Here is an 18,567-nt window from a genome sequence, read left to right as displayed (position 1 = left end):
ACCACTTTATTTTAAGAATGTGAAATGTCAGAATAATAGAAAAGAGATTGATTTTATTTCAGCTGTTATTTCTTTCATCACATTCCCAGTAGGTCAGAAGTTCACTCAATTAGTATTTGGTAGCATTGCCTTTAAATTGTTTAACTTGGGCCAAACGTTTCAGGTAGCCTTCCACAAGCTTCCCACAATAAGTTGGGTGAATTTTGGGCCCATTCCTCCTGACATAGCTGATGTAACTGAGTCAGGTTTGTAGGCCTCTTTGCTCGCACACGATTTTTCAGTTCTGCCCACAATTTTTCTATGGGATTGAGGTCAGGGCTTTGTGATGACCACTCCAATACCTTGACTTTGTTGTCCTTAAGCCATTTTGCCACAACTTTGGAAGTATGCTTGGGGTCATTGTCCATTTGGAAGACCCATTTACGACCAAGCTTTAACTTCCTGACTGATGTCTTGAGATGTTGCTTCAATGTACCCACATAATTTTCTTTCCTCATGATGCCATCTATTTTGTGAAGTGCACCACTCCCTCCTGCAGCACAGCACCCACACAACATGATGCTAAAACCTCTGTGCTTCAAACTATAGTTTGTTAACAAGAAATGTGTGGAGTGGTTGGAAAACGAGTTTTAATGACTCCAACCTACGTATATGTAAACTTCCGACTTCAACTGTAGCAGTAGAGTCTGCTAGAGGGGTTGGAAGAGTACAGCAGGGCCAAGGGTGGGTCCCATATTGTTTGGAGCACCAGAGTGACATTGTATTGCTTTTTAACATAAGTGCCATATCAGAATAATTCAGTGTGCAGTATGTTGCAGTGTCACTTTTGAATGCCCGATATTTACCTGAGGCAGTCAGGGGGAGGGTAACCTATCTGATAGGAAGGTTACCCTCTATTGTGTCGACACAGTCTGGGAAATCATGCAGTCTGCTGTGGGGAAACTGGGTCCAATCCATGTTAACCCATGAATTTAAAATAAAACTTACCTTGAGCATATTTAAATGTCCTGGTCTTCTGTGTTGGGATTGTGTTCTAGAAAACATGAAATCTTGTGTTGGGTGGAGTAAAAATGGATTCACACTAAACTGTGACAGTACCAAGGAACCTGAGACCTCTTATTACGAATAGGAGCAACGTGTGCTGAAATGTACAGTAAAATAATGTACAGTACAAATGTTTGTATAACACAAGCATGCGTGCACACAATAGGTGTCAGCCAGACTAAACATAGCCATCTAACTCAAAGTCCTGCTGTCTTCAGTCTGGAAAGGCTCTTTTGATGTTATCAAAAAAATGCGTTGATAATGAAGGGGACTTCAAGGTGATGTCCTACGCTGATTGGATATCCCATTTTCGAATTGAACGAATCACGGCCTGTTTAACTGAAGTGAATTGACTAGGACGGCAGGGGTGTTGAATTCAATTATCTTGCATGTAAGAACCAATCAAAACTTAAGTCTACTTTTGCGTGAATATTTCACCAACAAACGGACTCCTGTCCAGACCAGTTATCAGTTCTCCCTCGCTGTTTACCAGGCTAGGCTATGTTAGCATCGCTCCTTCATTCCTGAAGTAGTGTAGACCCCTACCTACCACAGGTATGGCTTTATATACATTGCCTTCAGAAAGTATTCAGACCCCTTGGCTTTTTACACGTTTTGTTAAGTTATTCTAAAATGGATTGCAGATTTTTTTTCAATCTACACACAGTACCCCATAATGACAAAGCGAAAATGTTTGCAAATGTATTAAAAATAAACAAACATTCAGACCCTTTGCAATGAGACCTGAAATTGAGCTCAGGTGCATCTGTTTCCATTGATCATCCTTGAGATGTTTCTGCAACTTCAATGGAGTCCACCTTTGATTGGATTGGACATGATTTATAAAGGCACACAACTGTCTATATAAAGGTCCCTCAGTTGACAGTGCATGTCAGAGAAAAAACCAAGCCATGAGGTCCGTAGAGCTCCAAGACAGGATCGTGTCGAGGCACAGGTCTGGGAAAGGGTACCAAAACATTTCTGCAGCATTGAAGATCCCCAAGAACACAATAGCCTCCATCATTCTTAAATGGAAGTTTGGAACCACCAAGACTCCTCCCAGAGATGGCCTCCCAGCCAAACTGCACAATCGGGGGAGAAGGGCCTTGGTCAGGGAGGTGACCAAGAACCTGATGGTCACTCTGACAGAGCTCTAGAGTTCATCTGTGGAGATGGTTGTCCTTGTGGAAGGTTCTCCTATCTCTGCAGCACTCCACCAATCAGGCCTTTATGGTAGAGTGGCCAGGCAGAAGCCACTCCTCATTAAAAGGCATGACAGCCCGCTTGGAGTTTGTAAAAAGGCACTTAAAGACTCTCAGACCACGAGAAACAAGATTCTCTGGTCTGATGAAACCAAGATTGAACTCTTTAGCCTGAATGCCAAGCGTGACATCTGAAAGAAACCTGGCACTAACCCTACGGTGAAGCATGGTGGTGGCAGCATCACGCTGTGGGGATGTTCACGACGCCAGGACATCGGAGTCAATCACCACCTTCCGGAGACACCTGAAACCCCACCTCTTTAAGGAATACCTGGGATAGGATAAAGTAATCCTTCTAACCCCCCCCCCTTAAAAGATTTAGATGCACTATTGTAAAGTGGTTGTTCCACTGGATATCATAAGGTGAATGCACCAATTTGTAAGTCGCTCTGGATAAGAGCGTCTGCTAAATGACTTAAATGTAATGTAAATGTAAATGTAATGTTTTTCAGCGGCAGGTACTTGGAGACTAGTCAGGATTGAGGCGAAGATGAACAGAGAAAAGTACAAAGATCCTACATAACCTGCTCCAGAGCGCTCAGGACCTCAGACTAGGGCGAAGGTTCCCCTTCCAACAGGACAACAACCCTAAGCCCACAGCCAAGACAACGCAGGAGTGGCTCCAGGACAAGTCTCTGAATGTTCTTGAGTGACCCAGCCAGAGCATTGAGCCTGAACCCGATCGAACATCTCTGGTGAGACCTGAAAATAGCTGTGCAGCAATGCTCCCCATCCAACCTGACAGAGCTTGAGAGGATCAGGAAGAATCGGAGAAACTCACCAAATACAGGTGTGCCAAGCTTATAGCGTCCTACCCAAGAAGACTTGAAGCTGTAATCGCTGCCAAAGGTGCTTCAACAAAGTACTGAGTAAAGGGTCTGAATACTTATGTAAATGTCATATTTCAATTTTGTTTTGCACAATTTCTAAACACGTTTTTGCTTTATAATTATGGGGTATTGTGTGTAGATTGATGGGGGGACAAATTAATACATTTTAGAATAAGGCTGTAATGTAACAAAATGTAGAAAAAGTGAATACTTTCTGAAGGAACTGTATACAGTATTTTATTTAACATTCCCATCAACTAAAAAAACAGCAACCAAGTGAATATTTTGATATAGTTGACATATTATAATATGTGGGGTACATATTCTTCCAAGCTCACAAGCTCCTCTGTGCATATGAGTGATATAGTATACAACACATGGCAACAGCATGCAGTCTTGTTTCTGTACACACACACACACACCACTAAAGCACAACTGCACCCTATAAATTCCTCATTAAAATCCTACACATACACACTCCAAAGTACCCCCTTCGCACTTAACATTTCGTCGGCAGAGGGCTAAACCAACTCCACATTTTGCTAAATTAGCGTAGCTTATGTTAGCACAATTAGCTAACTGTTTACGCACACACTCCATTAATATGCCACTGCTCCTTGATAAAATCTTCCTACTTTGCACTTCACATTGGTTGACAGAGGGCTAAACCAACTCCTAATTTTGCTACACTAGCATAGCTCGCATTAGCACAATTAGCTAACTGTATACGCAGAGCCTGGAACTCACTGACCCATTTTTTTAAAAACTAAGTGAATAACTTTAACAAGGCTGGGGGTTGTTTATTAGGCGGCTATGAAAATTCCATAGCTGAGGAAGTATTTCCCTTTTATCAGGGCTGCCTGGGTGAGAGGTACTATGGGTCGCTAGGCAGGAAGCAGCAGCGGAGAGCCTTGGCAGTTTATTTTGTGTGTGCGTGTGACTCTGGGTGCGTGTGATGGGGCTGTTGTGTTATGGGGCGAGATTGGCACCAGAGGTGGCATGCAAAAATGCTCGCCAGCTCCTGTCGGGTGCCAATTAGTGGGAGATATGTCGCGTGATTTGCCCAAACAGCTCCCAAACACTATGCTCAATGGCTGCACAGTGTGGAGGGGGGGGGGGGGGAGAGCTCTGAGAGGACAGAGTGAATAAAGAGGAATAAGGAGGGAAGGTTATGCAGACTGGGAATAGAAGAGCAAATGGAAAATGACTGCATTGTGTGCGTGTATGCTGTTTCTCCTTTTCGTTGACACAACAGCGCAATCTTACACACAGACCGACTGCTGTACACATCAACTAGCTCTCACAGTGGCACGTCAGAATTAGACGTTCATTCATCTTTCTTAAATGTCAAAGTTTGTTTCAGAGTGTTTAAGGTTAAGTTTAGGCATTAACTCCAAAATCTTAAGGTTAATTATTTATTTTGAATGGTTAAGGAGAGGGATAAGGTTTGGGATAGGCTGAAAAAAATATATCAAACTCCTTTCTATCGCTGGATTCAAATGTGCAAACTTCAGCACCAGAGGCAGATACTTATGCCCATTCTCTATCCCCATCCACAACGCCCAAGCAAAACCGAAACCTACTTGAAGGTAACAGCGCTCACTGTAGCCCCTAGTGGCCGGTTTCCATGTCATCTCCCAACATCCTCAGACATGGATGGATGGATGTCGAATACTGACTTTTTTCACTGGTGACCTGGCTGGTAAACATACAGAGTTTGACACACAACACTACACACTCATACAATATATATATGCTACAGCCTTCCTCTCACGTACAGCTGTCTTTTCAGAGCTACAATAGAACCCTATCTGAGCGGTGCTACAAGTCCTATTCAGGTTCCAGGCATAAGTGACATAAGCGGTCGCTTAGGGCCCCCAGATGCAAGGGGGCTCCAAACCCCCCGCAAAAAGGAACTCAGCCAGGGTCTCAAATTCCTGTGGAGAGTAAGAATAGCAGAATACACCAGGTGCAATTTCTAAATTGTGCGTCAGCAGTTTTTCTCTTGTTCTGTCAGTCAGTCAGACTTTTTCCACATTTTGTTGTGTTACCAGCCTGCATTTAAAATGTATACTAAATTGAGATTTTGTGTCACTGGCCAGTCAATACCCCATAGTTGTGTGTAGGCCAGTCAAAGTAGAATTATGTTTTTAGACATTTTTGCTAATTAATAAAAAATGAAAAGCTGAAATGTCTTGAGTATTCAACTCCTTTTTTATGGCAAGCCTAAATAAGTTCAGGAGTATACATTTGCTTAATAAGTTGCATGACTGTATGCAATAATAGTGTTTAACAATATGATTTTTTAATGACTACCTCATCTCAGTACCTCACGCATACAAATATCTGTATGTAATAATAATATCTGTATATCTGTATCAGTTGAGCAGTGAACTTCAAACGCAGATTCAACACCACAGACCAGGGAGGTTTTCTAATGCCTCGCAAAGAAGGGAACCTATTGATAGAAGGGTAAAAATACAAAAAGCAGACATTGAATATCTCTTTGAGCATGGTGAAGTTATTCATTACTTTGGATTGTGTATCAATTCACCCAGTCACTACAAAGATATAGGAGTCCTTCGTAACTCAGTTGCCAGAGAGGAAGGAAACCACCCAGGGATTTCACCATGAGGCCAGTGGTGACTTTAAAACAGTTACACAGTTTAATGGCTGTGATATGAGAACTGATCAACAACATTGTAGTTACTCCACAATACTAACCTAACAAACATAATGCAAATAAGTAAGCCTGTACAGAATACAAATGTTGTTTTGCAATAAGGCAGTAAAGTAAAACTGCAAATAAATGTGGCAAAGAAATTGACTATGTCCTGAATACAAAGTGTTATGTTTGGGGCAAATCCAACACATCACTTAGTAGCACTCTATATATTTTCAAGCATGGTGGTGGCTGCATCCTGTTATGGGTATGCTTGTCATCGGCAAGGAATAGGGAGGTTTTTTCTTCTAAAAAGAAAAGGAATAGAGCTAAGCACAGACAAAATCCTAGAGGAAAACCTGGTTCAGTCTGCTTTCCAACAGACGATGGGAAACAAATTCACCTTTAAGCAGGAGTATAACCTTAAACACAAGGCGAAGTATACATTACACTAGATTTGCTTTCCAAGACGACATTGAATGTTCCTGAGTGGTCTAGTTACAGTTGACTTAAATTGTCTTGAAAATCTATGGCAAGACTTGAAAATAGCTGTCTAGCAATGATCAACAACTAACTTAAAAAATATATTTTGTGCAAATATTATACAATCCAGGTGTGCAAAGGTCTTAGAGACTAACCCAGAAAGACTCACAGCTGTAATTGCTGCCAAAGGTGTTGACTCAGGGGTGTGAATACTTATGTAAATGACATTTCTGTATTTCATTTTCAATAAATGTACAACAATTTCTAAAAACAAGTTTACACTTTGTCATGGGTGAGAAAAAAGTTGATTGAATGCATTTTGAATTCAGGCTGTAACACAACAAAATGTGCAATAAGTTAATGGGTATGAATACTTTCTGAAGACACTATCAAATAGCTTTAACATGCACTCCTTTCTCTCCACCCCATGCAAAATGGGTAGAATTGCAGGAAATCTGTTATAAAATTGCACAAAAAAAAATCCTCCACCCCATGGCAAAATGTGTATAATTGCAGAAAACATGATCAAACACGTCAATGGGGGCTACTAAAATGTTTTGTCTTGTGGGGACCCCCCCAACCAAGTCTCGCTTGGGGCCCCCAAAAGGCAAGAGCCGTCCCTGTTCCTATTCTTCAGTGTGTACAAAAACACAGCTAAGCTGGCTGTGCGAAGCTACGGTACAGTGCACCGCTATTCTATCTGACAATGGCAGAAGCCTCAGAGTGGGAGGTAAGTGCAACAAAGCTCTCATGGATTCATGGCTCCCTCATACGCTAGACCCGACCTTGCCTCAGTGTGTTTGTGTGTGTTTATTTATTGGAGGCTTTGGCCTTGGCGCAGTGGCCGCGTGTCAGAACTCACGGGAGGCATCGACGGCGAGTTGCTTGGCTACACACACACAGACAGAAATTGGTACACACACACACAGAAAGTGGTACACACATTTAGAGGTACGCGCTTACACACAAAAAGGCACATACACACACAGTGTCACACACACAATGTCACACACACAGTGTCACACACACAGTGTCACACACACAGTGTCACACACACAGTGTCACACACACAGTGTCACACACACAGTGTCACACACACAGTGTCACACACACAGGGATAAAGCGGCTGAGTTCACATGGCGGGACAATGTAATGATGCAATCAAGGCCGACGAAAATTCCAGATTGTCAGCATAATCAAATAACATTCAGCTCATACACCCATACATACCCAACAAGACATGCAAGCAGCCTGTCACCTTCTCAACCTCCTCCACTCACATTTGAACCCTGCAGCACATCCTCTGCGTTAGGCTTAGTTTGAGATTGGCATAAAAGAACAGTGTCGTTACAAAACAGAGGGAAGCTGTCGGATTCGTAACACACCTTAGGGCAAGAGTCACTGAACATTTGCCGCTTTCACAGAAGACTGGACGCGTAGTAGAGTTTGTGAGTCACTTTTCAACTCAAAGGCACTTCAGAGGAAATTAGGGATATAGCTAGCCTGGTTCCAGATATGTTTGTGCTGTCTTGCCAAGAACTGATTGCTTTCAGTTAGTGAGGTTGTGTGTTGTGACTGAATCACTGTGTAAAATAAATAGTCTCCCACAAAGTTTTATGAATGTGTTTCATAATGTAAAAGTTGCATGTTGTTATATTGTCTGACTGGGACTTTTATTTATCCTGTCTCTTTTCTGTGTTGACATTCTACCTCTCCCATTGGTCTCTTAAAGGTGCAATATGCTCTGCCATTTCCTAATTTATAAAAATCAAAAATGACCCAAGAGAATCATTGTACCATCTAAACCGCTGTATATGAAATATATTTTTCAATAACCAAACATTTTGTATTTTAAGCTGATGTACTGTATAAAACCGACAGTAAAAAAGAAGCAGAAACAAAAGAGGGAAACATAGAAATATCACACAGAAAGGATTGATCTCTTATCAGACTTGCTTTCAATGAGAATGAGAGATCTACTGTATCTCCCATTTCTATCTGAAATCGGTCAGGTCGCACAAAAAAAATAATTAAAAAAATGCCACACTGGCAATAAGATACTTCCCATATCTCAACTCATCCGTTTTTCTTACACTCTTATATGTACCTGCCAATCCCTCTCTCTCTCTCCTCTCCTTCCCCTTAAGCCCCCCTAGCTCCCATACCCCCCCCATACTATGCTCTAATTGGCTATCATGTATCCAAACATTTCCAGCGAACAATCTGTAGAGAAAGAAAGAGATACAGAGGAGAAAATGAGACAGAAAGAGAGAAGAGAGTAGAGATACAGTAGGGAGAGAAAGAGGGGGTAAAGAGAGAAAGGTACAGAGAGAAAGAGGAGAGACAGTCATACAGCCTGACAGAAAAAGGGGGAGAGAGAAGTAGAGAGAGAGGACAGAGAGATGAGAAGTTTTGACAGCAATTCTTTTTTTACTGGTTGGTTCATGATTCAGAGAGCCAAAGCCTGGCTCAGACCGAAAGGTCAGAGCTTATGTTCTCTACCTCCTCTACTTTCCCTCTCTCTCTCACACCATATATTTCCCTCTCTCCCTCATACACACACATACTTGCAAGCATGGGGGGAGGTGGCACACACACACACTGAGGAGAGTGGGCAGCAATTTAGGAGTGGCCACTGGACTTTGTGTGAGAGGGCATGGAATTTGTTGTATCAGTTTGTGTTTCCTTATGTGTTTTTCTGTGTGTGTGTGTGTGTGTGTGTGTGTGTGTGTGTGTGTGTGTGTGTGTGTGTGTGTGTGTCTGTGTGTGTCTGTGTGTGTGTGTGTGTGTTCGCCAGCCTAGGTGTACCCACCCACACACAGTTCTAAGGGGATCACAATGTGATTGGGTTCCTCATTCCCATTCTGTGCCAGGGTCTGTGCCTCTTGCTATCGTGTGTTTGTGTGCATGTGTGTGTGCGTGCGGAGGATGAGTGTGACGCCAAACACTAGCGACCAGAGACCAGTGACAAACCGGAGTTGGTGCTCAACCCAGGCAACAACACACATGAGAGCTAACATGCTAGCGAAGAGCTTTTCTCAGGTTACATGTAATAACACTCGCCGAGTGAGTGCCTACATATAGAGGACATACTATGATGATCATCCGATGCTCACTGGGTGTGAGTGGTGTGAGTGCTACAGGATTCTTCCAGATTGATTCCAGGTCACAGTATTGACATGACAAATTGTTTATCCTCATTTCATTCTTATAAGCCATAGTACAGTACCATAATAGGACTATATTCAACAATGCTAGAAGGCCCGTATTCATCAGTGTACACCATCCCACATACCACAAGCCATAGCTTTCCCCATAGAACCACCACCACCACCACCCACACAGCATGACCACCTCCCTCCTTTCCCCATCCTATCCCGGGATACCCTGCCTCCAAGAGCCCCTTACCTGTGTGGATCCTCTGGTGGGTCTTTGGAGAGGGCTATGCTAAGGTAACTAGGCTAAGGTAGGAAGTGCTATAGGGTGTTTTAGCATGGGTCCCTGAACCAAGTCCATCCAACAGTAGAGGCAACAAGTTAAACTCCCGCCCGCCCACTGGCCCATTGTCTCGCTGGTCAGAGTGCCAAAGGTCTAGGTTCAGCCAGCCATCAACTGACATTGCATGGAAAGTCAGAGGTGAGAGGTCAATGATAATGAGGTGTCTGTCAATGAAGGTTAATTGGGACTTCATGAACGATGATGGAGTTTGTAAACATGGACGACTGTCTGCTCTACATTTTGGAGTACATTTGAGTACATTAAAACAGTGAGCTTCTAGGTGGATTTAACTACACCGGCAGGGGCATACAGTATAAGAAACAAATTCATGATGGATAGTTTGATAATTGTATAGGTCATTTTGATTAAACTGCTAGTAGTGTTTTTGGATTATATCACTCTCACTGGACTCTCCTCCCTCAGAGCGAGTCTAATTTAGCTTCCTCCCTCCAATTTTGTGTTTATACTTCCTTCATTTCCTCTAAATGAGTATTTATCTCTCCTGCTGTTCTTCCCTTCCTCATCCAGTGGTCACCGACCAGTCGATCGCGATCTGCATTCCTAGTCGATCACCAAACATTTCCTTAAAAAAACAACAAAGATAAAGGCTTGTGTTCCTATTTAAAAATATATATATATATATTCAGGACAAACAAAAATAAAACCTGTATGCAAATATTATCTTTCATTAATCACTTACATTTAGTTAAATATCGGAAAAATACTACATTTCGCACAATGCATTAATTTCGGATCATGTTGATCTTGAGGCCTTCAAAAAGAAGCCAAACAAATTAAATGGTTGGTGGAAAAATAATTGACTATTCTAAGCACTGAGGTTAAAGGAGTATATGAACATTGTTTCCAGAGAAAAGTGATATATTCTCTTTCATGTTCTATGACTGAGTATCATTTCTTTGAATTGCACTGAATTAAATTATACTTTCTGTCACTCAAACTCAAATTCTACATCCTGTGGGGTGTGGCCAATTCAATGCGAATTTCAACTTGTGAGTTGAATGGGAGTCAACTCCAAAATCCTGAATTGAGCCCAACCCTGCATGCTAGCCATGTCTCACACCCTCGCTCTCTCTTTCTGTGACTGCGTGAGCATTTGTCAGTGTATGAGTGTGTGCGTGAGTGCGTGTATGGTTAAACGTCTGTGTGTGTGCGCACGCACGTGTATGCTTGATTGTTTGGGGCATTGCCAAAATCCTGAAGTATCCCTTTAACCTCGCGCTGACTTGTGTCACACAAACAAACATGCAACCTTACACGCACACACACACGCTCACACAAACTCACACATGTGCATGCAGTCACAGAAAGAGAGAGAGGGTGTGAGACATGGCTAGTATGCAGGGTTGGGCTCAATTACCAAAATCGAAGTATCTCTTTAAACCCCTGTAGGTAGCAGGTGAAATTATGTCAAACAAACCTTGCAACCCCAGCACAAAGGCAGCAGTGAGAAAAAGTATCTGGCTCATAACTTCAAAAATATAATTGTAAACAGATGGCGCAAAGGAACTAAATTGGCCAGAGCTGAGAAAAGAGAGAGTGTGGATTTTCTAAGGTGGAGTTAGTGGAAACCAAGCTCTCCTCGCTGTCTCTCTCTCTCTCAATCTCTTTCTATGTTATTCTCTCACCCTCTTTTCTCTCTCTCTTTGTCTGCTCTCTCAGCTCTCTCTCCATCCTGTCTCCGAACCCTCTACCCTCCTTTCGATCACTATCTCTCTCCTTCACTGACTGTGGGGACATGATATTATGGCCCATGATATCCAGCTGTCTACTGTTCCCAAAGGAGACCTGAAACCAGACCTACCCCCTGGTTCACCTTGACTCGCTTCTGTCTTGGTCTGTCTCCTCTCTCTTTCGCTCTCTTGTTTTCTCTGTGATTTCTCTTTCTCTCTGTTTCTGTCTCTCTGTGTCCCTCTCTTTCTCTCACTTCTTTACTCCGTGCCATTTCTCTCTTAACTCCACCCCCCCTCCCTCTCACTCCCACAATGCCTGGATTCCCTTTCCTCTCCCCCACCCTCTCTGCACACCATAAGACCAAGGTGTAGAAAAAGAGGGGGATAAGGGTGGCAGAAGAGGAGGAGAGGTGGAGGCTCTCCGCTGCCTGCCGGCTCTCTCTCTCACTCTAATTACTGCCTCTCTTTCTCTCCCTCACTTCCAAAGTCACCCGGCAAGCAAACTGAGGTGCGGCGGGAAGGGAAAATTGAACAAGCGTCACACGTCACTACTGGTTACCCTCTGCTTCCCCTGTCAGCACTGCAGCTCTCTCTGTTCACTCGCCCCGCAATTACCGCCCTCCGAGGACCAGAAGTCTAAAAGACAGACCTAGTTGGCAATAGCGGTATAGGATTTTTGTGATGCTTTTTGTTGAAGGATGATGGACAAGGCAATAGTACGGAAAACATTATGTACAATGTCAAAGAGCACAAAGGTTAAAAAAAGAATGTGTGCCTATCCTGATCCTGTGCTGTGTTGTGCTGTAATTGGGGTGAATGGTAGGTCTGGATGTAGCACTGTATAATGTTAAAGGGATTTAGAGATATCACATTTGTGCAATGCAGTAGAGCGCACTATACCAAGACTGGCTGAGGGCCCTGACCTGGCCCCTGACTCAGGGGGACAGTGGGTCGGCGGCAACAGGCAGCAGCACGAGGCCCCGTTCACAGGGTGGCCACGCGCCACCTGGACTAACTCTCCCATGCTCTCCTTTAGATCCCGCCACTGCTAGCCTCTCCAGGAATATCCATATTTTTATCTTCTTCCTTTCTTCTCTCCCATGGCTAAAACAGTCAAAGGAAATCTCCCTTTTACCCAACTAACTTTTACTCTACAAATACCCTAGTACAGGGGTGCCAAACCCATTCAATGGAGGGCCTAGTGTCTCCTGTTTAAAAAAAATATATATATTAAGTCCTAGACAACCAGGTGAGGGGAGTTCCTTACTAAGTAGTGACCTTAATTTATCAATCAAGTACAAGGGAGGAGCAATAACCCGAAGACACTCAGCCCTCCGTGAAATGAGTTTGACACGTGCCCTAGTCCCTTTGAAGTTTTCCCACCCAAAGCTAACAACTTCAATATCAAAACCTCCACCCATTTTACCATCTAAATATCCCTAACAGATACTCCCAGAGAGCTCATTCCCATTTAGAAATTTGCCACCTTTTTCCTGCCAAGTTCCTTCCAAATTCCAGACATAAATTCTGAGAATGACTCATTCTGGGAATAGTTTAGCGGGGCAGTGGAGGGATCGATCGCGGCGTTCCCTGCCGACTTACACTGCACGTCTACCCGGATGGACTTGATGGCAGCCACCCCCACCCCGTTGTCGGCCTTGCAGTAGTAGCGGCCACCCTGCACCCGCTGTATGCCCTCGATGCGCAGCGTCTCGTTGTAGATGGACGTCTCCTGGAACTTGTCAGAGGCACTTCCCGCCGTCTTGGTCCACCGCACCTGCAGGGGGCAAGGGAGAGGGATTGAGTTGGTTAGTTAGGCTCAGAGTATAGTATACTATAGTATAGAGTGAATATATACTATACCCAGCCAAAAACATTGATCTTTCACCTTTCTGTAGTGCTTCTCCCAAATGACCAAATTTGAAAAGAATTGGCAACCCTTCCTCCACTACCTTTAGGATATATCAGCTGAATAAAATAGAACCACGTGCACTTTTTTATCCATGAGCAATTAGAATTGGGTGGGAGGAATGCGGGGGGCTGGGTGGAGGCAGCTGCGGGGGAGATGTGGAGTGCCTGAGAGGGAGGGGGGAGCTTGCCAAGGGTGCCTCTTTACGGTGTTGGGTAGGAATACTTTTGTTCTTTTGGTTGTCTGTCATGTGATTTTTCCTTTTCTCTGCATACCATTTTTGATGTACTTATTTTGTTTATTCATCCTATGTTTATTGTCTTGTGTATGAAACAAGATCCCGTCACTGTTTAATTGTATGTATTATATGCTTCACAATAAAATATCTCAAACGAGAAGCGCTTTGAAGGTATTGACATCTGGGAGACGGGGGGCAAAAGTGTAAGGTGCTCTGGTGGACATAGCAGTCCACATTTCGGCCTAGGGGCCTTTCTCCAGACAAAGATAGAAATGGAGATACTACCTTCTTAATAAATGTTTTTTTAAATCTTGAACCTAAAAGGGTTCTTTGGATGTCTTCATAGGAGAACCCTTTGAAGAACCCTTTTTGGTTCCAGGTATAAGAACCCTTTTGGTTCCAGGTATAAGAACCCTTTTGGGCTCTATGTAGAACCCTTTCCATAGAAGGCTCTACCTGGAACCAAAAAGGGTTCTACCTTGAACCAAAAAGGGTTCTGCTATGGGGACACCCGGAGAACCCTTTTGGAACCTTTTATTCTAAGAGTGTAGACACAGAGGTTATGTTTAAATTGGCATACTTCACTACAATATCCATTCTGCACTTTGTTCAGTTTGTTTACTGCTTTCATTATTTTCACCTTGTGAAAAAGCAGATAACTGCTTTCATGCTTTTCATGCTAAAAACCAAGCTCTTTTGAGTAAAAAAAGACAACCAAGAGCCTATAAAAACCCACCACCTCTGTACGTTGATCTTTGATCAACACTATCACAAAGATCAATGTCAATTAAACAAATGAATACCAATTAAAGCCTCATTAAACACTTTCATATCAACCTCTACAGGACAATTAACTTCATCCTCCTACTATCAGAGAGGTCATTCCTGATAACACTGTGAGCTGGGCTATAATAGCATAGCACTAGACTGAGGAACAGGGGATGTGTAGGCTGTAGTGTCCCAAATGGCACCCTATTCCCTATTTAGTGCATGACTTTTGACCAGAGCCCTATGGAATACCATATGGGCCCTGGTCAAAAGTAGTGCACTAATTAGGGCATAGGGTGCCATTTGGGACGTGTAAATTAGAACGCACACTTGGGATTATAGGATTAGCTGGGCGCTTTTAAACACTCCTCGTTGTTTATTCAGGTTTGTTTGTCTGTGCATATGAAGACAGCTGTTTCTCATTGATCGGACAAGGAGGGTAAGGTGAGGAATTAGGTGTGGGACCCTGTTGTCAATAATTAGTGACTCAATGGTTTGTGTATGTGTGTGTACTGTCGATGGTTAGTGCGTGTGTGGATGTGTTCTTTATGTGTGTGTATGCCTGGTTGACTAAATATAAATTATAATGCACTCCTGGTCAACAGGAGTGCCATTTGGGTTACAGCCATCAAATTGACCCTAGACTGTAGAGATGGCTCTGGAGGATATGGCTGCCGTATAACGTGCTCCTAACCAATTGTGCTATTGTGTGTTTTTTCACGTTATTTGATTCTGCCACTGTCTCTTATGACCGAAAAGAGCTTCTGGATATCAGGACAGCGATTACTCACCTCGTACTGGACAAAGATTTTTCTTTAACGAGTCAGACGCAAAGGATTTACTTCAGACACCCGACAAGGCCCATATCTCCGTCATTTACATGAAGAAGAGACGGAGACATCGGGGACGTAGTTCGGGGTGCCTAGTAAGAATCTGACGGTGAGTGAGTAATACCCCTCTACCATCAGTCCAATTAGCCAACGTGCAATCATTGGATAACAAAATGGATGAGCTCCGATCAAGACTATCCCACCAACGAGACATTAACAGCTGAACGACATGGATAATCAAATCAAATTGTATTAGTCACATGCGCCGAATACAACAGGTACAGTGAAATGCTTACTTACAAGCCCCTAACCAACAATGTAGTTGAAAAAATACAAATAAGAATAAGAAATAAAAGTAATAAGTAGTTAAAGAGCAGCAGTAACAAAAACAATAGCGAGACTATATACAGTGAGGGAAAAAAGTATTTGATCCTCTGCTGATTTTGTACGTTTGCCCACTGACAAAGAAATTATCAGTCTATAATTTTAATGATAGGTTTATTTGAACAGTGAGAGACAGAATAACAACAAAAATATCTAGAAAAATGCATGTCAAAAATGTTATAAAATGATTTGCATATTAATGAGGGAAATAAGTATTTGACCCCCTCACAATCAGAAAGATTTCTGGCTCCCAGGTGTCTTTTATACAGGTAACGAGCTGAGATTAGGAGCACACTCTTAAAGGGAGTGCTCCTAATCTCAGTTTGTTACCTGTATAAAAGACACCTGTCCACAGAAGCAATCAATCAGATTCCAAACTCTCCACCATGGCCAAGACCAAAGAGCTCTCCAAGGATGTCAGGGACAAGATTGTAGACCTACACAAGGCTGGAATGGGCTACAAGACCATTGCCAAGCAGCTTGGTGAGAAGGTGACAACAGTTGGTGCGATTATTCGCAAATGGAAGAGACACAAAATAACTGTCAATCTCCCTCGGCCTGGGGTTCCATGCAAGATCTCACCTCGTGGAGTTGCAATGATCATGAGAACGGTGAGGAATCAGCCCAAAAGTACACGGGAGGATCTTGTCAATGATCTCAAGGCAGCTGGGACCATAGTCACAAAGAAAACAATTGGTAACACACTACGCCGTGAAGGACTGAAATCCTGCAGCGCCCGCAAGGTCCCTCTGCTCAAGAAAGCACATATACATGCCCGTCTGAAGTTTGCCAATGAACATCTGAATGATTCAGAGAACAACTGGGTGAAAGTGTTGTGGTCAGACGACACCAAAATGGAGCTCTTTGGCATCAACTCAACTCGCCGTGTTAGGAAGAGGAGGAATGCTGCCTATGACCCCAAGAACACCATCCCCACCGTCAAACATGGAGGTGGAAACATTATGCTTTGGGGTGTTTTTCTGCTAAGGGGAAAGGACAACTTCACCGCATAAAAGGGACGATGGACGGGGCCATGTACTGTCAAATCTTGGGTGACAACCTCCTTCCCTCAGCCAGGGCATTGAAAATGGGTCGTGGATGGGTATTCCAGCATGACAATGTCCCAAAACACACAGCCAAGGCAACAAAGGAGTGCCTCAAAACGAAGCAAATTAACCTCATATTGCTAGGGGGCAGTATTTTCACGGCTGGATAAAAAACATACCCGATTTAATATGATTATTAGTCCTGCCCAGAAACTACAATATGCATATAATTATTAGCTTTGGATAGAAAACACTCCAAAGTTTCTAAAACTGTTTGAATGGTGTCTGTGAGTATAACAGAACTCATTTGACAGGCAAAAACCTGAGAGATTCCTTTACAGGAAGTGGCCTGTCTGACCATTTATTTGCTTTCTTTGACATCTCTTCCAAAAACTAAGGATCTCTGCTGTTACGTGACACTTCCCACGGCTCCAATGGGCTCTCAGAGCCCGGGAAAAACCTGAATGACGTAATTCAAAGTCCTGGCTGAAACACACGAGCGCTTTTGCTAAGTGGTCTATCAGAGGACAAAGGGCTTAGGCGCGGGCACTGGCCGCCCCCGCCTTTCTGTTTTTCCCTCTGTTTACAGACACGCAGATTCCCGGTCGGAATATTATCGCTTTTCTACGAGATAAATTGCATAAAAATTGATTTTAAACAGTGGTTGACATGCTTCGAAGTACGGTAATGGAATATTTAGAATTTTTTTGTCACGAAATGCGCCATGCGCTCGACCGTGATTTACCATTCTGATAGTGTCTAGAACTGACGAACAAAACGTCGCTGATGGAACATAACGATGGATTATTTGGGACCAAACCTACATTTGTTATTGAAGTAGAAGTCCTGGGAGTGCATTCTGACGAAGAACAGGTAAGGTAAGACCATTTTTCTTATAGTAAATGTGATTTTGGTGAAGGCTAAACTTGCCGGGTGTCTAAATAGCTAGCCCTGTGATGCCGGGCTATCTACTTAGAATATTGCAAAATGTGCTTTCACCAAAAAGCTATTTTAAAATCGGACATATCGAGTGCATAGAGGAGTTCTGTATCTATAATTCTTAAAATAATTGTTATGCTTTTTGTGAACGTTTATCGTGAGTAATTTAGTAAATTGTTAGTAAATTCGCCGGAAGTTTGCGGGGGGTATGCTAGTTCTGAACATCACATGCTAATGTAAAAAGCAGTTTTTTGATATAAATATGAACTTGATTGAACAAAACATGCATGTATTGTATATCATAATGTCCTAGGTGTGTCATCTGATGAAGATCATCAAAGGTTCGTGGTGCATTTATTTAATCCCGTGGCGCGATATTCAAATACCTTAGAAATGCTATTACTTCAATTTCTCAAACATATGACTATTTTACACCATTTTAAAGACAAGACTCTCGTTAATCTAACCACACTGTCCGATTTCAAAAAGGCTTTACAACGAAAGCAAAACATTAGATTATGTCAGCAGAGTACCCAGACAGAAATAATCAGACACCCATTTTTCAAGCTAGCATATAATGTCACATAAACCCAAACCACAGCTAAATGCAGCACTAACCTTTGATGATCTTCATCAGATGACAATCCTAGGACATTATGTTATACAATACATGCATGTTTTGTTCAATCAAGTTCATATTTATATCAAAAAACAGCTTTTTACATTAGCATGTGACTAGCATTCCCACCGAACACTTCCGGTGAATTTACAAAATTACTCACGATAAACGTAAAAAAAAAACATAACAATTATTTTTAGAATTATAGATACAGAACTCCTTTAAGCACTCGCTATGTCCGATTTTAAAATAGCTTTTCGGTGAAAGCACATTTTGCAATATTCTGAGTTGATAGCCCGGCCATCATGGCTAGCTATTTTGACACCCACCAAGTGTGGTACTCACCAAACTCCGATTTACTATT

At 42.7% G+C, this 18,567-nt stretch overlaps 1 protein-coding gene across 2 annotated transcripts in view; it reads right to left on the bottom strand.

Moving 5' to 3' along the window:
• The window catches only part of LOC115202803 (MAM domain-containing glycosylphosphatidylinositol anchor protein 1), a 443,101-nt gene that overhangs the window by 288,265 nt on the left and 136,269 nt on the right, over positions 1-18,567 (bottom strand). For both annotated transcript variants that reach the window (XM_029766841.1, XM_029766842.1), the window contains exon 4: positions 13,073-13,247. In XM_029766841.1, the coding sequence (XP_029622701.1) occupies positions 13,073-13,247 (175 nt within the window). The remainder of the gene's footprint in view (positions 1-13,072; positions 13,248-18,567) is intronic.

This window comes from Salmo trutta, chromosome 12 (genome assembly GCF_901001165.1).
Source record: "Salmo trutta chromosome 12, fSalTru1.1, whole genome shotgun sequence".
NCBI lineage: Eukaryota > Metazoa > Chordata > Actinopteri > Salmoniformes > Salmonidae > Salmo > Salmo trutta.
This window is presented reverse-complemented; position numbering and strand designations above follow the sequence as displayed.